General features: G+C 37.1%; 2 protein-coding genes across 4 annotated transcripts; both read right to left on the bottom strand.

Annotated features, from left to right (window-relative positions):
• Window positions 1-252: 252 nt before the first annotated feature.
• On the bottom strand, window positions 253-6,374 carry LOC123316245. 3 transcript variants are annotated; one of them, XM_044902209.1, is made up of 7 exons: window positions 6,202-6,374; window positions 6,028-6,150; window positions 5,761-5,933; window positions 4,731-4,882; window positions 3,005-3,238; window positions 724-908; window positions 253-540 (listed from the first exon to the last, which is right to left on the bottom strand). In XM_044902209.1, exons 4-7 carry the CDS (start codon window positions 4,751-4,753, stop codon window positions 392-394), a joined length of 591 nt encoding a protein of 196 aa, XP_044758144.1. In that variant the 5' UTR covers window positions 4,754-4,882; window positions 5,761-5,933; window positions 6,028-6,150; window positions 6,202-6,374; the 3' UTR covers window positions 253-391. The 3 variants fall into 3 exon arrangements, with proteins under 3 accessions (XP_044758144.1, XP_044758146.1, XP_044758147.1); XM_044902211.1 differs by lacking the exons at window positions 4,731-4,882; window positions 6,202-6,374 and having other exon boundaries at window positions 6,028-6,081; XM_044902212.1 differs by lacking the exons at window positions 4,731-4,882; window positions 6,202-6,374 and having other exon boundaries at window positions 2,958-3,238; window positions 6,028-6,080.
• LOC123317752 (serine/threonine-protein phosphatase 6 regulatory ankyrin repeat subunit B-like) lies at window positions 5,811-20,189 on the bottom strand. Its single transcript, XM_044904362.1, has 3 exons — window positions 20,124-20,189; window positions 17,857-18,756; window positions 5,811-5,933 (listed from the first exon to the last, which is right to left on the bottom strand). The coding sequence occupies exons 1-3, from the start codon at window positions 20,187-20,189 to the stop codon at window positions 5,811-5,813; spliced, it is 1,089 nt and encodes a 362-aa protein (XP_044760297.1).
• Between the last annotated feature and the right edge of the window lie 2,301 nt (window positions 20,190-22,490).

Here is a 22,490-nt window from a genome sequence, read left to right as displayed (position 1 = left end):
TCAGTGATGAATTGACTTATGAACTAGAACTGAGAGGACAGTCAATACCAAGCACTGTGATGACAAAGCGGAGTCTACTACGACAAGTGTTACAGTCAGGCATACCGCTACAGCCTTGCACATCAATGAACCCCACACTGGATATCGACATTTGCCAAAATAAACTCACCGATCTAGTGGAAGCACTTCAGAATTTCAATCACGCTAATGCGACTAACGAATTTTCGCGAATATTCACAAGATTAACACACATTCAGGGAAGACTGAACTTTATTATCACTTCCGATGAAACACAGTTACAACTGATCGAACAACTGAAGGCGACTACAACTAAGGCCTTGGAGACGCTGGAGCAACTGAGTAGTAGCAACACCCGTGGACAGCCATCCAGTCAGCAGGAACAGTCCCTCTTGGATGTGGAGGTTCCCAGTTCACCTGGGATGTCCCCGATCCAACCGGAAAGAGCTGAAACATCCCTGATTGATCTTGGAGATGGGGTCAATCTTCCGATAGCTGCTGGTGTCTCACATCCTGGTACACCTGTAAGGAATAAAACATTAGAACATGTCATGAACGAGACAAGGCGGACATGTACAGCATTACTGCGGCAGATACCGGCATTACCTGTCACCCAGTCACAGGACTGTGGGACAGCATCACCTGAAGGTCCGACACCAAGAAGATGGATTAATTCTACCCGTAGAGTATCTTTTCCACACTTACCTGCATCTTGTGTGAGCTCTGGCAGGACCATGACCAGAGAGAGAGTACCATTGGAGCCGGAACCTCGACCGTCACCGGTGCCAACCATTCCTGTCCACAAATGGAATATTTCATTTGGTGGCACAGGTAGTGTGAGCGGCTTCATCGAGGAGGTGGAGAGATTGGCCGAATCTCGTAAGGTGCCCCTAGAACAAGTGTTCGAGTCAGTTTATGAGCTACTGCGGAAGGATGCCAGGGATTGGTTCATCCCCAGGAGGGGTACATTCAGGAACTGGCAGGATTTCAAGGAGCAGCTTAAGGAGGCATTTTTACCGGTGAACTATGAGGAGAACCTGTTGGAAGAAATAAAAAGGAGAACGCAGGGTCCTGATGAAAAACTGCTGATGTACGTCACTCGAATGCAGAATTTGTTCCAGAAGCTAACATACAGTAGACCAACCGAAACGGAACAAATCCGAATCATCAGGCAGAGGCTATTACCGACCCTACAACAGGCCTTAGCATTCCAGGAGACTAACACCTACGATGAGCTCCTGCGAAAAGGAAAGGTTTTCGAGTTAGTACAGTGGCAAATGAGCCAGTACACCAGGCCACCGTCGAAACCAGGTCTTCTTGACGAGCCCCACCTGACGTATCGTCCGTCCCAACAAAACCGACAACAGGCCAGTTTCTCCTTGGACACCGAAAACATATCAGGAAACTCAGAACCACCAGTACCAGTAGGTCACAACAGACCACAAACACCGCCGTCACCGCCTAGAAACACCCAGCCAAGACCGGATCGACCAACGGCACGAGTCGACAAGCAAAATACAGGTTCACCCAACCGAGCTCCATCACCTATACCAACACGACGATCAAACCAACAAGGAGACCGACAAGAAACACAGGGAAACCGGACTGATCCACCGACGAGGAAAGTATCTTTCCAAACACAGTGCTTCCGATGTGGTGAATACGGCCACATGCGACGGGAATGTCGAGGACGACCGAGGTTATTCTGTTCTCGTTGCCAGAGGAAAAACATTCGCTCAAGCGATTGTCCATGCCGCCCGGAAAACTAAAGGGAGGTATGGAGAAGGGGTCGACCATATCTCCGGGGACGCTGACTCCTATGGTATCGACCGTGTGTAACGACAACCGTCCGCTGGTGGAAGTAAAGGTAGCAGGGAAGCGCTACAATGCACTGATTGACACCGGAGCCACGAGGAGTTTCATCAGTCAGAAAGTGGCAGAACAATGCGAACGCAAAGGAATTACGGGAGAACCCGTTGAGGATGGTTTTGTGGTAGTTGCCAATGGTCAGTATACTGCGACGCCGAAACTTTATACTACCGCCATACACATCGCTGACTATTCTTTGACCGACATAAAGTTTTTGTTGGTATCTGATTTACCGGTAGACCTCATACTAGGAATGGACGTACTGGGAGTGTACAATTTTTCCCTTAACCTTAGCACCGCCGAGTGCTATCTGGAAGGCCGACTAATCTCCAAACCAACACCTAAAGTGGGAAAAACTGTGGAGGTACACGCCACTGGCGAACACTTGCTGGAACTGACCAAGGCACAGAAAAAGAAGTTGGACGCTTTTCTCGCCAGAGAAATGAAGGAGTTCGAGAAGTTGTCCGGCACCACGAAACTGATAGAACACAAAATCAAACTCAAACCTGGGACAGAACCGATTAAACAGCGATACCGGCCACAGAATCCGAAGATGCAGGAAATCTTCAACGAGGAAGTAGACCGAATGCTGGCTGAGGGAGTTATTGAGCCTTCTAAGTCGCCGTGGAGTTCACCTGTTGTGTTAGTCAAAAAGAAGGACGGTAAATACCGGTTTTGTATCGATTTTCGAGCAGTCAACGAAGTGTCCGTTAAAGATGCGTATCCGTTGCCGTATATTTCGGGAATCTTGGACAAATTACGCAGAGCCAAATACATTTCGACGATTGACTTGAAACAGGGATACTGGCAAATACCGTTAGAAAAGGATAGCCGGCCTATTACAGCATTCACGGTCCCGGGGAGAGGACTATTTCAGTTCACCGTCATGCCATTCGGCTTACACGCAAGCCCAGCCACGTTCCAGAGATTCCTGGATACCGTAATAGGTCCCGAAATGGAGCCCAAAGCGTTTGCCTATCTAGACGATATAGTCGTTCTAGGGGAAACCTTTGAAGAACACATGGAGAACTTAAGGGAAGTATTCAGACGACTAAGGGAAGCCAACTTACGTCTCAATCCCGACAAATGTGAGTTTGTCCGGAAATCTCTGAAGTACCTGGGACATGTCGTCACTTCCGAAGGCATCTGTACGGATCCGGATAAAGTGGCATCCATAGTGTCATTTCCTGCTCCCAAGACCGTCCGAGAGTTACGCCGATTCCTGGGTGTTGCGAGCTGGTACCGTCGATTCATCGAGAATTTCTCCAATGTAGTTTCTCCGCTAACCCTGCTACTCAAGAAGAAACAGCGGTGGAAATGGGGAGAAGACCAGCAGAAGGCTTTCGATATCCTGAAACACAAGTTGACTGAGTCACCGATATTGGCTTGTCCGGATTTCACCAAACCGTTTGTAGTACAAACAGACGCCAGTGATACAGGCCTAGGTGGAGCTCTAACACAAGTGATAGATGGAGAAGAAAGGGTAATTGCCTATGTTAGTCGCACATTAAACCCAGCCGAGAAAAACTATTCAGTATCCGAGAAAGAATGCCTCGCCATCGTATTTTCCATAGAGAAACTACGTCCGTACCTAGAGGGATTCCATTTCACGGTCATTTCCGATCATATGAGTTTAAAATGGTTAAATTCTATAAAATCACCGTCGGGAAGAATTGCTCGATGGTCCGTTTTTCTTCAACAGTTTGATTTTGAAGTACAGTACCGTAAGGGATCCCTGAATAAACTTGCTGACAGTCTGTCCCGGAATCCCTTACCGTCCGTAGATTCCGTATACCTGGCCGAAGTGGAAATTCACTGCCGATGGTACAACAGGAAACTACAGGAGGTTCAGAAGGACCCAGGAAATTTCCCAGATTATGCCATAATCGATGGGAAACTGTTCCGACATTTTTGGGATGCATCAGAATTCACGGAAATTGGAACTGGACAACCCTGGAAATTATGCGTACCCACCGAACAGCGTTCCGAAGTACTGAAGGAGAATCATGATTCGGAACTAGCCGGACATATGGGGATCGCCAAGACAAGTTCCAGGATTGCCCGGAATTACTACTGGCCTGGTATGTTCCGAGACATTGCGAAATATGTTAGAAACTGCACTTCGTGCCAACGCTACAAAGTTTCGCAACAGAAAACTGCTGGGAAGATGCAACCACACAGGATGGCAGATGCACCATTCAGGGAAGTATCTACAGATATCGTCGGACCGTTACCCCGAAGTAGAAAAGGTAATTCTTACATTGTGGTCATGCAAGATCGCTTCACGAAGTGGATCGAGTGCCGCCCGTTGCGAAAAGCTACAGCCAAAACCGTTTATTCTGCGTTATACGAACAAATCATCCTGAAATATGGATGTCCGTCCGTTGTTATCTCCGATAATGGAGTACAGTATGATAGTAAGTTATTTAAAAACAGCCTTCAGGAACTGAATATAGCTCACAGATTTACCCCACCGTACTCGCCACAGTGTAATCCGGTAGAAAGAGCGAATCGAACACTAAAAACTATGATTGCACAATTTTGCGAAACCGATCAGAGAAACTGGGATGAAAAGTTAGGGGAATTAGTCTTTGCTATTAACACCGCTAAACAAGAGTCTACCGGGTTTACTCCGGCTTTTCTGAATTTTGGTAGGGAACTAAATGTCCCTAGGGCGATTTATTCGACAAAACCCCAAAATGAGGAAAACAGTAACCCAACCGAAGTAAATAGAGACATGACTCACCGTACAGAGCAAATCCGGCACCTACAGGAAGCACATGAGTTTGTGCAAGCTCGCTTGTACAGGGCTTTTGAACAGCAGGCTCATCATTACAATCTACGCCGTAGAGAAGTTCGCTTCCATGTAGGTGACAAAGTTCTCCGTCGCACAAATCCGTTATCATCCGCTGTCGACAGTTTCGCAGCTAAACTGGCTGCAAAGTTCGCCGGACCGTATACCGTTATTGAGGTAGTCTCTCCTGTAGTGTATGATCTGAAAGATGAACAGGGAAAGAAGGTTACCAACATCCATGTTAAAGATTTAAAACCGTTTCACTCAGGATAGAGATATTTTTACTGTTCACCCGTTAATTAAACATGATCCCCAGTCATGTGAAATCCCGTTTTATTAAGTACTGTTCCGTTAACCATCCCACCGTTGATATGACAAACCCTTTGTCAATATCCTTACAGCAACCGTCACCGTATAAGATTTCATATCCTATTCGGTTCACCGAACAAATCAGAATCTATCATGTCATCTAAATAGAAACAGTACTTTCTTTCTACATTTTGTTCAGTGGATTGAATGGATTCATGATACCGTTCAAGCTTTGCAATTACAATTGGAAAACATTATCAAATGGTCAAATTCATCTAGATATAGCCAATCCGTTCAGCAGCACCGACATGTCAAAACGATATAAATTGTCAACTGTCTGTGTTTCTGAAAGGTACATCCTGTAGACAGAGCAAAGCACAGCTTGAAATCCGTTACATTAATTATTCTGTGAATTCACAAGGTTCCGAGACAAACCGTTGCTTTAAATATTGTATTCAGAATATTTAAGATGAATAACGATTAACAAATACTAACCGTACTACCTTAAAAACTGGATAGATAGTCTGAATTGTATCTAGTTCTCTACTACTGTTCTCCTGTGTAACTTTTTCTATGAAATTGTAACACCGATACAGGTGAAAGTGCATATCCGTGATCTGTTCAATTTAATTCTACCCAAGAAAACTGGAAAAAGCTCTGTATACTGTCAATGTTCTATTGTTAAAACATAACCTATGTGGCAATTAAGTCTGTTCTAGGATATCAATTACTCCAACCAGATTTAAATGAAAGTTCAGCTGTTAACCTACCTAGCGGGGACTGTCGGATCAGAGAGCCTCCACCATTCCTCCGTCAGGGATTACGTTCCCAACTCCGAACAATATTCTGGCACACAGTGAATGTCCACATCCACCTCCAGTGTTGTGAGAGGGTCCAATTCACCTCCAACAACGAGTGATTTCAAGCTTGGGTACATTTCCACCTACAACGAGAACACAAGCTAGTGAATGGTTCTTCCCACTTGAAGTACTAATCGAAAGAACTTTGGTTTGATGAAGGGGATATTCGAAACTCACCTGCTTGACCCATCTTCGTAGTCAAATGATACACCGAATCAACATCCAAGAAGGAAACAGTGCCAACAAGTGGTCAACGTCAAAGATGCCTCATCAGCCCATTTCATCGTGAATAATAGTTCCCTAAAATCCAACCGTTAATAGGAAATGGAACAATCGATATGGAGTACTCACCGTTATATGTTGCCATCGATTTCATTTCCCAATTCTGGAGTATATTCATTTCACTAAAAGCACGTTGTTTCTGACAGATGCCACCGAACCAACGACAGTCATAGAGTGCCACGGAATAGGTTATGTCAAACGTCTACCGACAATCGGATCAAAGATCACATGCACTTCGGTCCATAGCCGGGTACGACACATATCACGGAGCGTAACGCAGAGCGCAGAGTATGGATCATGGATCATGGATCGGAGAAAACCACATGGAGGGAGCGCACACCGGACGATTACTGAACTACACCTGTGAGCAGATCCGGATATCACTCCTATTGTACTGTTTAGATTAGGATGAGAACTCTGTAAGGGTGAGATAACGAGCACTTAACCGACTTGAATTTCCGATCAATTTTTGTTTTTTTTTTTTTTGATGGGCCAGTTACCCCTTATTAAATTGAACTTGTGTCTTCAACGCAACTTCAATTTTTCCCAGGGGAGGGGGATGTAACGATACTTGATTGTTTTTCAATAAAAATCAAGCCTCGTTTTAAATATCCGTTTCCCTGAATTTTCCAGTTGAAACAATGCAACACCGTCTGATGGAGATTTCAGTTTCAATATAGTTATTCCGTTTCATTGTGGAAATATTTTTCAGAATCCTGATTAATAAATTCAAATTCCGTATAATTGAAATTTCCATCCTTAATCCGCCGTAAGAATCCAAAATAAAGAAAAAGTGTCTTTCTGCATTCGACGTTGTTTTTCCGTCCACAAAAACACACCGAATTCAGTATAAAACATCGTGGATTGCAGATAACGACAGTTTCTTTTACCGATAAAGAGATAACCGCCACCGAGAATATTTCTTCTGGGGAGAATATTCGAGAATTCCGAAATTTGAGTGCAATTTTGATCACGTGACCGTCCACATGTTGGAGAGTTAATAAATAGGACCGCACCACCAGACGAGAAAAAATTCATGATATTTCATTCGGTAGTCATTCTGCGATTCTGTTTTCAGTCTTGATTCGATAGTGATTCTTTTCTTGATTTCTTCGTGATTCTTTAATTCATTTCCGCTTTAATTAAGTCTGTCTTCGTATTGGAGTTTTCCTTTGCTTTTATTTTTTTTTGCTAAGTGGTGGTGTGACCGTACCGGAACAAACTGTAAGTCTTTTCTTGATACCGCATACTTCGTGATTCAAAGTTGCATTCTTTTATTTGTTAAATTGTGTTAATCCTTGTTGTTAATCCTCCTGTTTAACGCAGACTTCTGTCGCCTGGTTCTCTGGTGAACCAAGACCAGTCGACGGAAATCTCGAAGTTTTTCTACTGGTAATGCTTGGCGTGTGACACCCAAGGTTGCCACAGAAAGACCGCAGTAACTTATACCGTACTACTCCTGTTGTGTTCCGTGTAGATTGCCCGTTTACCGCAGACTTCTCTCGCCTGGCTATCTTGTGACAGAAACCAATCGGCAGAAGTCTCGAAGTTTTTCTACTGGTAATGCTTGGCGTGTACACCCAAGGTTGCCACGGAGAGACCACGATAAACTACCCCGTTATCCTGTAAATTGTTGCATTGTGTTTCACCTGTATCAGCCCCGTCCCGTTTATTAAATAGTTTCAAATTCTGATTGGCCTGTACACTGAAAATCACTGGAAGTGCTCGGGATCAAACCCATTGCTAAATTAACCGATTACAGAGACTTGGATCTTTCTGAGACACCCGGTTGCTGTAAATTTTGTGTAAACCCCGTACATCCGTTATTGCCTCAGAAGGAATCAAAGTGACTGCTATTAATTGTTTGCTTTCTTTGATACCTGATAGTTTGACTGAATATAGTTGATTAGAATATTCTTTGATTCATTGATTTCACTTTCTGATCACCGTGACAAGTTATTACATTTCTGTTTTCCTTATTTTTGAACTTGGTCATCAGCTGAATATATTTCTTGACTTGGAAATAACTGTATAGTTCACTGTAACTTAGATTGTTGTAATAAATTCGGTTTTAAAGTACTTGATATCGCTACCACCTTAGATAAACCCAACCCTGTCTCCGACTAGTAGGTACCTGGGTGGGTTTGCTATTTCTCCCTATTAAAAGAATAGCTGGCGCTCGAGATTAAACCCTTTTCCCGACCAAACCCGTTACATTGGATATTATCAATTTTGAAACATTTTATCATTGTGAATGACTATTTCGTAGAACGAATATAGTATAATTGTTGAACACATTGAACAAAATATTCTTTGAAAAAAAAAATCAATTAAGAATTTTTAAATATATTTTCATGAAGTGCTCTATTCCTTAGAGGCGTCTGACCAAAACAATTATTTCTAGAACATGATCATCAGGTAGGGCAACCCAAAAATCAATTCATTTTGAGACAATAATAATGTAGATAACAAAAAAGTTAAAATTATGATTGAGAAACTACACTCACTTTTAAAAGTTTTGCACCCCCCCTGTAGTGGAGATAAAATAATCAAGATTCACAACAAATTGTTACTGACAACAACAGAAACTTGTTGACCACCAAATAAAACGATAACATTACGAAACAAAACATTTTCTTGTGTTTAATTAAATATCGAATTCGTCAAATGTGTGCCTTTCTGCGGACCAGTAGTTTTTCGTTTTAAGTACCGGTTAGTTCAAAAACTGTGTAATATGCCCAGAAACGAGTTGTCTGAGTTTGACAGAACTAGAATTATTGCTCTCTGGCAAGAAGGGCTCTTACGCCATCAGATAGCCAATAGACTAAACATTATTCGAAGCACGGTTAGCAGAACGATTAGGCGCTATGAGGAAACTGGTGGAGTGCATAGTAGACCTCGAAATGGTCATCCTCGTGTTACCACGAATCGAGAAGATCGGTATATTGCCCAATCAGCCCGTAGAAATAGGTCAGTGACGGTACCAACACTCAGGTCGGAATTCCAAAAAGCCCACAACCGTGTAATTTGATGTGCTACAATTCGTAGAAGAGTTTCAACATCAGGATTGCGGTCCAAAAGGCCTCTCAGAGTTCGTTTATTAACAGTTCGTCACCGAACCGCTCGTCTGCAGTGGTCGCGAGCTCATCAAAACTGGCATTTAGAAGAATGGAGGAATGTGCTATTTACAGATGAGTCACGGTTTGGGTTAGTAAGTGATGACTACCGCTTAAGAGTTTGGAGGGAACCAGGATGTCGAAATAGACCTGAGAGAGCTATTCAAGTTGCTCCTTTTCGAGGTGGCACTGAAATGTTTTGGGGAGGCATAATGTTTGGAAGAAGAACGCCACTAATTCACATATCCGGGACGATGACTGGTGCATATTGACTCGAAAATATCATAAATCCTGTAATTATACCCATGGGTAATGAATTAGGGGCTCAATTTATCTTTATGGACGATAATGTCAGGCCACATCGCACTAGAGGTGTTCAAGAAGCCCTGGAAAACCAAAACATTATCAGATTAGAATGGCCCGCGATGTCTCCTGACATAAATCCTATAGTGCATATATGGGATTATGTCTCCAGAGCCGTTTTCCGTCGAAATAATCCATCACGAAATTCACAAGAACTTATTGTAGCTGTTACCGAGGAATGGATGAATATTCCGCAGGAAATAATCAATAATTTAATTTTTGGAATGCCTAGACGAGTGAATGCATTGCTGAGCAACAGAGGCTCAAATACTGCATATTAGTTTGCTCTTTTATTGAATAACTTTTAATTTTCCGTTTAAATTTAATTTTTGTTTTTGCAATTTTTGATTCCTAATTTGTATTTGTTGTTTCAACTTCATAATTCTATGAAATGAAATTGATTTCATTTTATTTCTGTAAAAGCCTTTCAGTATCCTTGAACCCGAGGGTATCATTTTTTTTTCAAAGTTTGAGATAGCCTTAATAATTAGGGGGTGCAGGACTTTTGAAAGTGAGTGTACATACACGGTGTTTTTATGAGTTTGACGTTAAGTAAAGCCACACTGAGCCCGGTCCAGAGTTTTGTCGAATTTTAATGCTCTGTTTCAATGAAGTTAACAACTCAAGGCTAAATATAAATTTTCAGTCGACTTGATCGAGAATTTCAGGAGTTATAGCCAAACGGAAATTCGAGAAATTTCAAAAAACCCCGAAGAAACCTATATATAGGTTGCCCCAAAACTATTGAATCAAACGTCACACCACGATAGAGTATAGATCAAATACTATCGAATGACACCAACATTAGTTGAGCGAAAATGTACCGTTTCTGAGAAAACCTAACCTAAAGTTGCCGATTTTCGAACTATTTTTTCAATCACATGGCCAATTTGTGATTGAGGATAATATATCCCATATTATCACCCCTGTTTATTCTGAGTATTAAAAATCATGTAGAAAAATAATTGTTTTAATTTACATTTACTTAGGTTATGGTTATCGATTAACTACTTAAAATAATTTCAATTAGAGGAGATAAAACAATAATCTTAGTTCAATATAATTTAAAATCGATATCCTTTTTCACAAACTGGACCTGTGATTAAAAAAAATAGTTCGAAAATCGGCAACTTCAGTATTTTAATAAAATTCTGATTATTTTGGAAACGGTACATTTTCTTCGAACTAATGTTGGTGTCATTCGATAATATTTGGTTTACTCTATCGTGGTGTGACGTTTGATTCACTAGTTTTGGGACATCCTGTATATGGGGTGATTTTGAACTTAGCGCAATGCCCTCTATTCACGGTTTTCATTTGTCTGTTAACTCGTGAAACACCCTGTGTACTCCTTGTACTCTAAAAATTTTGAAACAAATGAAAATTCAAATTCTTCTTGTTTTGAGAAACATTCATCCATAGACTCTGGTTCATCCCTTTACCCAACGTCGACCCTGGTTACATTGCCCGAAATGAAATCGGCATCTGTTTACTGCAAAACACGTGTTAATGCTGATATGAAGGGTTCAAACTTTTCTACCTGATTCGGGCTTTTTAGGAACGAATTGCTCAAGATGTCGAGTTCAAGTAACATTTTGTTTTGCGTGTTATATTGGATGAAATTGAATTTATTCCATGGATGATTCGAGAATAATTGATGTCCAGAATGCTCCAGAATGATGAAAATTTTCAGATTTCATTGAAACTCTTGTGAAAATTATCTCTTTTATTGTCAAGTTTAGATTTTAATTCATTCAGAACTTTGAAGTTCGGCAAATAATGATGTAAATAATTCAATATTCTATTCGGCTCAAGATTCGAAACTTTTCGAGAAATGATATATTTAATGATTTGATGACTAATAAATCAAAAAATTATGTGTGTTGATATTATATTTTTATTCATTGAAGAATATTTAGAATAATGAAGTTCAACAAATGATACGAACAAGATACTTTTTCAATTAGCCTCATGATCCGAAACATTTCAGAATTTTTTTTCATGTTTAGATAATCAGCTGCATATGGGTGTTCACAATACGACTGTCAATTTAGGACCAATTATAGAACGATTTAATTAATAAGTAGATCAATAGCATTCGATAATGTTGGTCAGTCTATAAACTGACAACTCATTTTGTCAAATGACGGATTTCAGTATCAGACTGCTACATAGTATAATGAGAGTTCGAAAAAATTTGTATAGACTACAAAATTTAGATGGTTAATATTATGTGTCGCTAACAGTCAATCACATTTCCTTCAGCGCAGTTGTTGTTTTGAAGAAAAACTAATATCTACTAGTTTTTCTTCAAAACAACAACTAGAGTTTCGGAATCTTCCGAAACTCTACATGAATAGGCCCAGTTGCTCAGTTCGGGATTAAAGTTTATCCTAGATTGATTTTGACATTTCAGTTCAGTTCTGTCAGATTAATCAATGATCATCTTAAATCTCGGCCTAATCTTGAACTGAACAACCGGGCCTTATAGTAATAGCATCGTAGCATTAACTAAGTCGGTATATTATTGGAATAATAGTAATTTTTTATAGCAGATGATAGTGGTTTTTAGCCTCGGTATTCACGAAATTCATTTTATTATGTTTTTTTAAGGTGAATCGGCCCGAAATCTAGGATTCCCCGACCTGCTAGTTTCGTAAACTTCTATGATAATAGCATAATAACTAAAATTTAAATATTTTAACAGAAATTTTTGAATTTAAGGGAGAGACACATTAAAAAAATCGATAGCAACTTAGCGCCTAAACTACAAGCTTGCCGAAGTTGAAAATGGTACCAATCTGTTCAGTGCTTCATATAATATATATTGTTTCATGACTCAGTGTTTTTTAGAACCTGTAACAAAAAATTAAAAACTGTAAACTCGTCATCGCCTTCCAAAGGCTGTATCTTGGAAGGGCTGTCGATTTGGAAAAAAATTTATAGGAACTACCCCCGCTTATTTTCATTGAGGAATCATCTCCCTTAGTCCTTCGCATTTGTTTACAGATATCCTGTATATAGATATATTTTATCTATGTACCTATTTATTTTGGATAGTGGGAGTTTAATCAATATGTGTTATTTTCGAAGACCAAAACAAAAATTTCAATTGCACCTGATTTGTTAATTATCAGAATCATCATTTATTTTGAATAATAAAACTTCATGCGAAAATACTTAAATTAACTTTTGTCTTTCTCCTTTCATCATGCGTCCATCATAGTGTCCGATGTTCATCATAGCTTTTGGGAATTTACCAATCAATCATCTGTATATCAATCATATGTATCCGAGTACGTATCTATATTATTAACTTAATTTTGTAGATTCATCATGTCTTGACAAAAATATGGTTGACTCGAGGCCTTCAAAAGACTTCAATTTTGTTTATTTTTTCCCCTACATCCTGTATGATCTATCGCAAAATGCAAATCTGTTTTGGATAATTCTTCATGAAATCTTACTGGTTTCGATATAATTTGTAATTTTCTTTATGATACATCACTAAAAAATGTAAACCAGAGAGATGGTACAAGCTCTTTAAGTTTTCGGGAAAATCCAATATATAAACATAATCGATAATAAAAGAGATGTTTCTGAGCAAAGGATTCCTCAAAATCATTGAGCAATCCGATTTAAGAAAAATATATAGAGCGTTCCATTTGAAATAACATAACAATGTCCAACATTCGGTTTAGCCGACGTTGTTCATTTCTGTGATATTGTAAAATTTGTAGCATTTTTCTCTTGATTCTGAAATGAAAATTTTCGGAATGGCTCATTGTGCTTGAATATTCATCATCATTCACATCTGAATATTCTTTTCCGAAAAATTTTTTTTTCGCTGAACAGCTCTTTTTATTATATGCGATGTAACAATACTGATTATTCGTTATTCTAATAGGCAGTATTATCTATATAGATCATTTCCATAGAGAGATGCAATATTATTATGGACAAGACTCAAATCGATTTGTTTTCAGATAGGTAATGAAATAGTTCGCCAAATTCAGAATTATATTGTTAGCTTGAGATGAAAGAAGTTCAACGGATGCATAGATACACACGATGAAATATAAACAGTCATAATCCCATTCGAGAGAGCCGAGATTGGTTTTCTTTCACGTGATTCTTTCCCCTACAGAAGAATGCGATACAAAATCGTTAAGATATGCCGCCTGGATTGCAATAATGGAGGAGATAACGCGCTGCGCCTCTCTTCACTTAATTCCTCCGTATACTGATATTCCGCCTGTCTACATCTGCTTGCACAGTACAGCGTTGCCATTTTCGGAGGTACTAACGATCAAAGAGTCTTCCAGAGCAATTCTTCGATATACAGCTCAGCACACTAGCGCCAGTGATATACACTCGAACTAAAAGATTGTTCAGTACATAAAGGGGGTGCGATGTGACCTCAAAACGATTTTTTGATATGTTGGTCCCTGAAGCCTCCTGAATCTAACAAGCTAAAAAACAAGGCAAAACGTTGTCACCTCCGATTTCGGAGGTGACAGCGATATATATGAGGTGAGAGCGTTAAACGAGTTACTATTTTGGAGGTGGTATTAACACTTTATAACTATATATATATATATATATATATATATATATATATATATATATATATATATATATATATATATATATATATATATATATATATATATATATATATATATATATATATATATATATATATATATATATATATATATATATATATATATATATATATATATATATATATATATATATATATATATATATATATATATATATATCTGAATATCTGAACCTATAGAGTAAATACACATATAAATGATAATTATTGTTTAAATACAAAAATTTTCAACTGATCTTGATCAAGTGAGGTGCACCTTCAATATTTTTTTGTGAAAGCTTTAATATTATTACGTTACTACTTAATGTTAGGCTCAAGATTTTGTTGGAAATTTCGCTAGAATTGTGCTCGAATTCGACGTTACATATTAAATTCTTTTCATATTCTCCAGGTTCTTCTCAATTCCTTTTAATTTTTTTTTTTTTTTATTACTTGTCACAATATACTTTTCCACCTTTGAAATATTCTGGTCGGTATTTACGTATTTAGCCGATGTGATATAGTTTTTCATTTTTGAAGAGTCACTTTATTCAAAATACGTTGGCGCCCTTTATAAAATCATTGTGAACCCACGCCGTCTACACTGACAGCTGACCGAGGAAAAACCCAAGTGAAACTCTTCTGTGTATTGGTTTTCTTTATTAATTTTTTTGAGCAAGAATGACGCCACAACTGGCAACTTAAAATATTCGTGTAAGGCAAGTTCAGCATAATAATCATATTTACAATCACGTGTAGTTTTTTGCAACTTCAGTATTTTCATTACGTTTCAAGTCACCCTGTTTATGCCAATTGTTCAGGAATAATTTACTATTATCAGTATTATTTTCAAAACTTATTGAAACATATATTTAATGGTAGTTTTTCCAACATTCATTTTGAATCGGTTTCAATATTTGTGAAAATAAAGTTATCGACGTGAAACATGTTCCGCCGGAGACAAAAAGAATGGTACGATCTGACCAGCCCGCTGGCACAAAAATCACCCGACCCACCGGGAATTTTCCCGGTTACCCGGCGGTCCAATAAGCCCCTGAACATAAATCTGTGAATATTTTGAAAATAACATTGAATTTTCCTTCAGATTGAATATAGGATTCCTAGAATAACTAGGCACTTATATTGACCATACTCTGCCCATAGGTTTCAACACTCGAAACGTCGTAAAACTTTTTTTTATGACATGTTTGGGAGTTTATCGCCATTTCGAATATTCTGAAGATATTGAAGTTTTCCTGAAGAAATTTGTCCAGAAGAATTATTCAGATGAGTGTGACCCACTGGTTTCACCATTTCACCGGTGAAAATCACCGCAACTCATAAAGCAAGGTATGGTATTCTGCCTAATTCAATATAAAAAACTTGTGAGTATCTGAGTGGCATATAAATTTGGATTCATTATTATTTCAATAGGTATTTGGACAAACATACATATTTTCAATGTAAACACCAATAAGGTACATACATGTAGAAACTTATTTTTATTACTCTTGATTAACTTTTGACGTTGTTGTTGCTGTTCTATTGTTGTTCCTATTGTTTGAATAATGAGAAACTGATAGAACTGATAGTGTTGAAAAATAACATCAGTCGAGACGCGACCGTTATTTAGAAGAAGTAACGACGAATTTAATATCGAAGACGTAAGGTTGTATCAAAATTGTGTGTTGCCGATTAAAGAGTGAAACCAGTAAGAATAATATAATTAACCCTGTATACCCTAGACAATTATAAAAAACCTAGTTACATGTTCCAGAAGTTTTCATAAAACATTTCTACAATATCAGAATCATAGCATTGGTAATTTGAACTCGTAAAATAGAATCTTTTGGTAGCTTTCTATAAAATTCAGTCTTTTTATCGTTCCACTGCAAAAGCAGCGGATAAGAGAGCAGTGAGTAATCAGTAATTGAAAGAGGTACTGATATTTTTCGTACTTGATTATTGGATATCAATAAAAAAAATCTACCCAAACTACTTACACAAATATAACACTTAACTAAGAACTATATTCAAAATAAGATCGTGTATAAAAGCATGTTAGGATTAATTACTATATCATTTCTTATATATTTTTTCTAAATCATTATATTCGCCCAACTGCCCATCATTTCTCCTACAGTAGGAAGTATATTGAATTATACCTGCGCTATCCACCGGACTCAAAAAATTGGCTATCCCTCTCAGAATATAAGTTTGGCTTCCAATTTCTAAGTCAAGTGACACTTGTAGTTGGGGAGCCGAAGAGGGAAATTCGGGATATACTCGAGCGTGTCAGATTAATATAAGGGGACATACCTTGGAACCTGTAGAGTACCTCTACGAAAAATTAGACCTGTATATAGGGGGAATTGTCAAGATGACTTCACCTTTGAAAAAAAATTTCACCTGAATAAACAATTAACAGGACAACTGACGCGTATTTGTGGCTGTTCATCTTAATACATTGATATAATAATAATAATAATTGATAATTAATAATTGGTACCTTAAATCATTCACAATGTATAGGCAACTCAAATGAAGATTAGAAATATCAATTTTCGGGAACATATTCTACGATGACATTCATCGAGAATCCTGTAGTAAACTTTTCGCAATTAATTCACTCAAGCATGAAATTCTCAAATGCACCACTTTTTTGGGTCTCTCAATAGAAGGAAATTCTTTGTCATCCTCTTCATTCACAATCTTTCTGATTGTGGAAATATTCAGCTGAAATATAAGTCGTTTGGATTCAGATGAAACATTATATAAATTTTCTCACAATTGATATTTTCGCTTCTGTCTGACGTATTGTGGATTTTAGAATATTAAATGAGCGGACCTGAATTCTAAATAGTATTTCCCGAAACCCTGTCTCTTTTTTCAATCACTTTCGGCATTTTCGTAATAAAAATTGATATTAGTTGTGGCAACGGTGTTGTGACAAACGAATAATCCACAACTGACTTTAATATTGTTTTCTGCCCATTTATGTCAAACAGTAAAAATTCTTCATTTGTATAAATAAGAACATTGAGTATTATCATTCAAACTGAAATGTGGCATAATGAAAAAATAAAATTTAATTTGAAGATGGACATTGGAAAAGCTAAAGAATAAGATAAAAGCAAGCTGCGATCTGAAGAAATAATATGTTCCCCTCTTACTTTGATCTCCTTTGGATTCAAGTCAAATAGCTATTTTAGCCCTTCACATGAGGAATGAAAAGTGCAAAATGTGAATTTTTTTTCGATGAATCCGTTTCATAGGGACAATTTCTGGTGAATAAAAAGGTGATTTGGGTTAAATTAATATCAAAAACTGATAATTTCAATCAATTGTATTTTCTCTCAACAATAATGTGGACAATTTTTTCACATCCTCTTCAGACAAATATTTGCATATTTGCTTTAAACATAAATAAGGAATTCTACTATCGAACACTATATTCAGAACTCTACAGGCCTCCTCTTGAAATTTGACGATTTCAATGATTTTCGAGAATTTGTGTCGAATTTCATTCCAATAAAAAGTGGAAACCTCTTGTGAAAAAATGTTATTCCTGACACTAGCGTTTCTCAAGTAATTGATAACCTCACTCTTCTCGCAGCATAATATATGATGCAGTGTTACCCAGTGTGTTTCAACTATATTTATGGATTTCAGATACTCCAAATCTTCGTCGTAATAGCGATATATGATTTGTAGTTTCACATCGGAGGCAATTTTCCTAAAAATACTGTCTTCAACATTTTCCCCACGGTGTTTTCTAAGAGCGATGTGTTTAATGAAGGTGGTGATGATGGCCGTCATTGGATGATTTTCCACGAACAATTGCTCGAAAGCAGTCAATCCAATGTTGCTCCTCACGTCTATTGCCGCCCCCTCACGAAGAAGAAGATCGACCAAAACCGTCTTTCCTGTACGGGATGCTATTTGTAAGGGTGTCTCACCGATTGATGTATTCTTACGGTCGATATCAACACCTCTGTGTATGAATTTCCTCGCCAGAAACAGGACCTTTTCGATAGAGCATGTGCGAGATGCAGCAATGATGTGGAGGCAGTTGTTTCCTATTATATTTGTGGCATTTGGACCTAAACCGTAATCGAGCAGTTTTTCGATAAAATTCATATCTTGGGGTCTAAACTTCACCACTAAATGTAGTAAGGTATTTTGCAAACAGTCAACGGCATCTAGTTGAGCACCATATTTCAGTAACTCTTCCAAGCATTTGTCTTTGTTGGCCGCATAAACACACAAATGAATTGGTTTGTAACCGTAAAAATTGCCTTCTTGCTCTATATCAGCGCCATACATTACTAGGTGTTTAATTAATTTGTAATGTCCGCATAGCACTGCGTGGTGAAGACAAGCATAGCCAATAACATCGGTGCATTTCACATCCGCCCCCTCTTCCAATAACTTCAACATTGTATGTTCTTCTCCAGCAAAAATTGAAGCTCTGAAAGCGGAGTTAATCCTATCCTGGTTCTGCTTCAGTTTCTTCCTCGCATATAAGAGTAACACCTTCTGTGAGAAAAAAAATTAGGAATTAATTAATTGATGCAGTTGAAGTTCCAGAATTTTTTATCGCTTTCATAAGCCAATTTTTTCAGAGCCAATGTCAATTTGAAATGAAATATTGATGCAAACAATTCATGAAGCAGGTGAAGAATTTTGATTGCTCTAGTATTTTAGATGAGCGAATACCGTTACGGTTCTAGTTTCTTCCGAATTAATAAAATTTCAAATTATATACTTTGTAACAATATTAGTACACCGTTCAAGTTTTCAGTTAGAATACTAAGGATGGTTGTTACTCAAGAGGTGTGAATATTACAAGTTCAACATTTTTTCAATTTTAAGAGACAGAATTTTGTAAAACATTGATGTAAGTTTCTTTAGAATTCAAAAATTTAAAAATTTCTTCGTAAAATAAATGATACACCTATGACAAATTAAATTGGATGTCAGATTCTGATTGAAGTTTGGAAAAAATAAATGATTGAAAGAATGTAATTTTTATATTTCTGTAGAATTTGATGAATTAAGGAATTTGCTTCGATTTGTGAAAAGTAGAATTGCAGATCATGGTAGAAAATGAGGGAATCAATTCCATTAACAATTGGTCGCGAATTATAACCGTAGACCCGCCCTTGTCAGATCACGAGCAAATATTTATGGGAATTCTTGGAATTGGGACCTTACTGGCTTTGAAAGGGGCATTGGAATTGGGGCTAAACTGTAAAAATTTTTTTAGTAAATAAGATTTGTTGACATTATATGTGACTTTGTATTATATGTTTTTGAATAAATTGTAGACCTGAAGATGCAAAAGGCAACTTCTGCGAAATGTCGCCACGGCAGTTGTATAACCATTAATATTTTTTATTTAGTCCTATTTCCTGAAAGAATAGATCCGTTGAATTAATTATGGAGGACGAAAGTTCTGGTATAATTTTAATAAAAATAAATTTCTTCGACATATTTCCATTAGTTAACTATTCTTCCAAATATTGAGTTCAGTTATTTATTTCTTATATTCAATCCAATGTTACTGTATCGTTAAGCCTTTGATATATCCTCGATGAATTTAGCATTCAAGTATTTATTCGTTCTATAGAAAATTGATTTCAATATTTCTCGCATATGAGTATCTCTTTCAACGTCAATTTTTTTTATTCTAAGCCAATATTACCCGTTACTCAAGGGAAATGAATCGAGGTATTAATTATTTCACACAAAGGTACTACACATACTGAATATGTATACAAACGGAATTTCAGAGATCGAAAAAAAGTACCTGAAGAAAACTATTATTAGATTCCATAAAAATATGCCGGTTAGCATATTTTGTAGCTTAATTTTAGCGTTGAGTCAAAATTATTCGGACTTACCTTATTGACACATAGTATAACGATCAAAAACAGAATAAAGAAGAGTTCGACACTTAGGAACAACATTTTGAAAGCACCAATAACTTTAGACTTGTACTAAGCAGAGTGTCTTTCGCACTAATGAAACTCAAATCGCAGAATACTCAACTATTCATCAACCCGGTTAAGTGGTGAGAATTCTAGATGTTCTTCTTCTTTTCTGCATCTTTTTCTTCCGAACAATAATAATAAACTTCGGTTCGTTTCATGGAAATTGTCAACTATGACTCATTATAGACTGGGCTTCGAAATTTCAAATTATACCTGAGCAAGCGTACCCTCATAAGATGAAGTAATTCGGTTGGTGATATTCAGTTTTATAGGCATATCCTTCAGGCTAATCTACAGCCCCTTTTTATTCAAATTTGATAGGAAAAAAATTGAGAGAAAAATCATATCTCTGAACTTTTTGAAGCTGCGAATCATGAATCCTGGAACGCCTATTTATTTCCGAATATTGGATAGATGAACTTGTCCCAATAATTCGTTAGATTCGAGTAGATAATGAAGATTTTTAATTTTATTACTACACACACCGGCAAATTTAAATGAACGGAGATGAATTGTATTATTCTTTCTCATAACTTTTTTGCGGCACAATTTAAAAGAATCATTCAACGGATAGATAGAATTCGAAAATTACAGTGAGATACTTCACTATTATTCATTAGTATAGACATAAATGTAGTAAAGGAGGGTGAATGGTTCTCAAAAGAATAAGAACAAGATGTGGACATGGAACCTATTTGATTTCTCTTTCGCTTCTCTTGCGAAAGGGAAAATAAATTGAGTCTAATCCTGACCGTTTCTGAGAAAATCAGAAATCAGAAGAATATAATATAGTTAGGGAATTAAGAAAATGTTTCTAGACAAATTATGGAAGTTAGGTATAACAAGAGGCAAATTGAAGCAAACATTCAATCTGACAAACATTGTTTTCTCTAAAAGCAGACACACTCTTCAAAATTTGCCGAAATCTGATAATTTTTCGTAATTATGACATCCTGTATCTCAGAAATAAACCGAGCAAAAAAAATTTATAAAATCCATTTGTAACATCTACCGTTTGTTATACCTACTCTGATACACCGTGTATATTAGGTTTTTCTCCTCTCGCTACTTTGAAGATCGCACATATTTGGGAATTCCGCCGAAGTAGAAACTTTTCCATCAGAAAATAAAAAGACATATATGATAAAATATAGATCATACAAAAATGAAAAATATGAAAAATAAAAGTGTCGAAATACAATTTTTGTTTTTGACTTTTTGATTCTGTAATATTTATATCGCTTTAGCTGGTCGTGAATACGTCATTACATTGCCAAAATGTGACAATAAGGAAAAAATTCTTGACATAGTTCTTCTAGGAGAGTATGCAGTTTGTATGGGGCACATAAAAATTGTAGATTCTTTTGAAGAAAGGAGCATGTCTATTCGTGAACTTTATCGTTAAGTATTTTCTTATCGAATACCTTTTGTTATTGGGATCAACATCATAAAATTTTGGGAAAAATATTCCTTCATGATTCTAGGAAATGTTAGTCCATTCCAGGAATAATTTGATAGGTATAATGGGATTTTGGGGTACGCTCTCACTTTACAAAGTGTTGCTGTGCAAATTGATTTCTGAAAGGTTAAGTACGGTATAATTTAACGGTGAAGTGAGAGAATACCAGGTAATTTCAGACATTCATAATTTCACAGTTAATTCATCTGGAATATTCTCAAAAATATTGTTCTTTTAGAAAGTAAGAAACGATCTCAAACAGCGGCAGATACTTATACTTCATACGAAATTTGTTCATTTGGATTTAATTGTAGTTTTTTTTTGAAAATACAATAATATTAAAAACACCTAGATCTGGCAGGCACATATTGATGCCCCAACTCATAATTTTATGAGTGTGGGGTAGTTATGTTTAAGGTTGACAGCCGTCTCCATGAGTTGATTCTACAACTAAATTTCCATATTTCTTATTTATCATATAATATTTTTGCTTTTCACCAAGAAATCCGGTTTTTATGCAATCCATAATTTTTCCGTTTTTTTTTCGACCTTACGTCATTAAAATGGGCATAACTTCCCAACCTTGGATATTGAACAGAAGCAGATATGGGCTACATCGAACCGGCCCGGGAATTTTCTTCCAGACCGGCACACTTAGAACGAAAAAGTAGTTTTGGTGAGGGTTCAGTGGAGTAGCTAGCATGAAGTGCTATGAAAAAGACGTTTTAATGAACATCCCCAAAGGATGGCAACTGAAACGCGATTTTTTTTCTTACAATTCAGAAAAATGTCAAAAAATTGAGCAGACATTTTGGGGA

Source organism: Coccinella septempunctata, chromosome 7 (assembly GCF_907165205.1).
Source record: "Coccinella septempunctata chromosome 7, icCocSept1.1, whole genome shotgun sequence".
Classification (NCBI taxonomy): domain Eukaryota; kingdom Metazoa; phylum Arthropoda; class Insecta; order Coleoptera; family Coccinellidae; genus Coccinella; species Coccinella septempunctata.
The sequence above is the reverse complement of the archived record's forward strand: the minus strand, read 5'-3'. Positions and strand labels throughout refer to the sequence as shown.

What these genes read in the sequence shown, in the direction of transcription:
- LOC123316245 (XM_044902209.1), bottom strand. Translation starts at nt 4,753, where the DNA reads ATGGAAGCGAACTTCTCTACGGC. An exon ending in GAAGTGACGACATGTCCCAG is followed by an intron (nt 909 to 3,004) that starts GTACTTCAGAGA and finishes CACTTGTTCTAG; the next exon opens with GGGCACCTTACGAGATTCGG. An exon ending in AGAGCTCACACAAGATGCAG is followed by an intron (nt 541 to 723) that starts GTAAGTGTGGAA and finishes TATTCCTTACAG; the next exon opens with GTGTACCAGGATGTGAGACA.
- LOC123317752 (XM_044904362.1), bottom strand. Translation starts at nt 20,189, where the DNA reads ATGTTGTTCCTAAGTGTCGAACTCTTCTTTATTCTGTTTTTGATCGTT. An exon ending in TTATACTATGTGTCAATAAG is followed by an intron (nt 18,757 to 20,123) that starts GTAAGTCCGAAT and finishes TTTTTCTCACAG; the next exon opens with AAGGTGTTACTCTTATATGC. An exon ending in ATATAGTTGAAACACACTGG is followed by an intron (nt 5,934 to 17,856) that starts GTAACACTGCAT and finishes TTCTCGTTGTAG; the next exon opens with GTGGAAATGTACCCAAGCTT.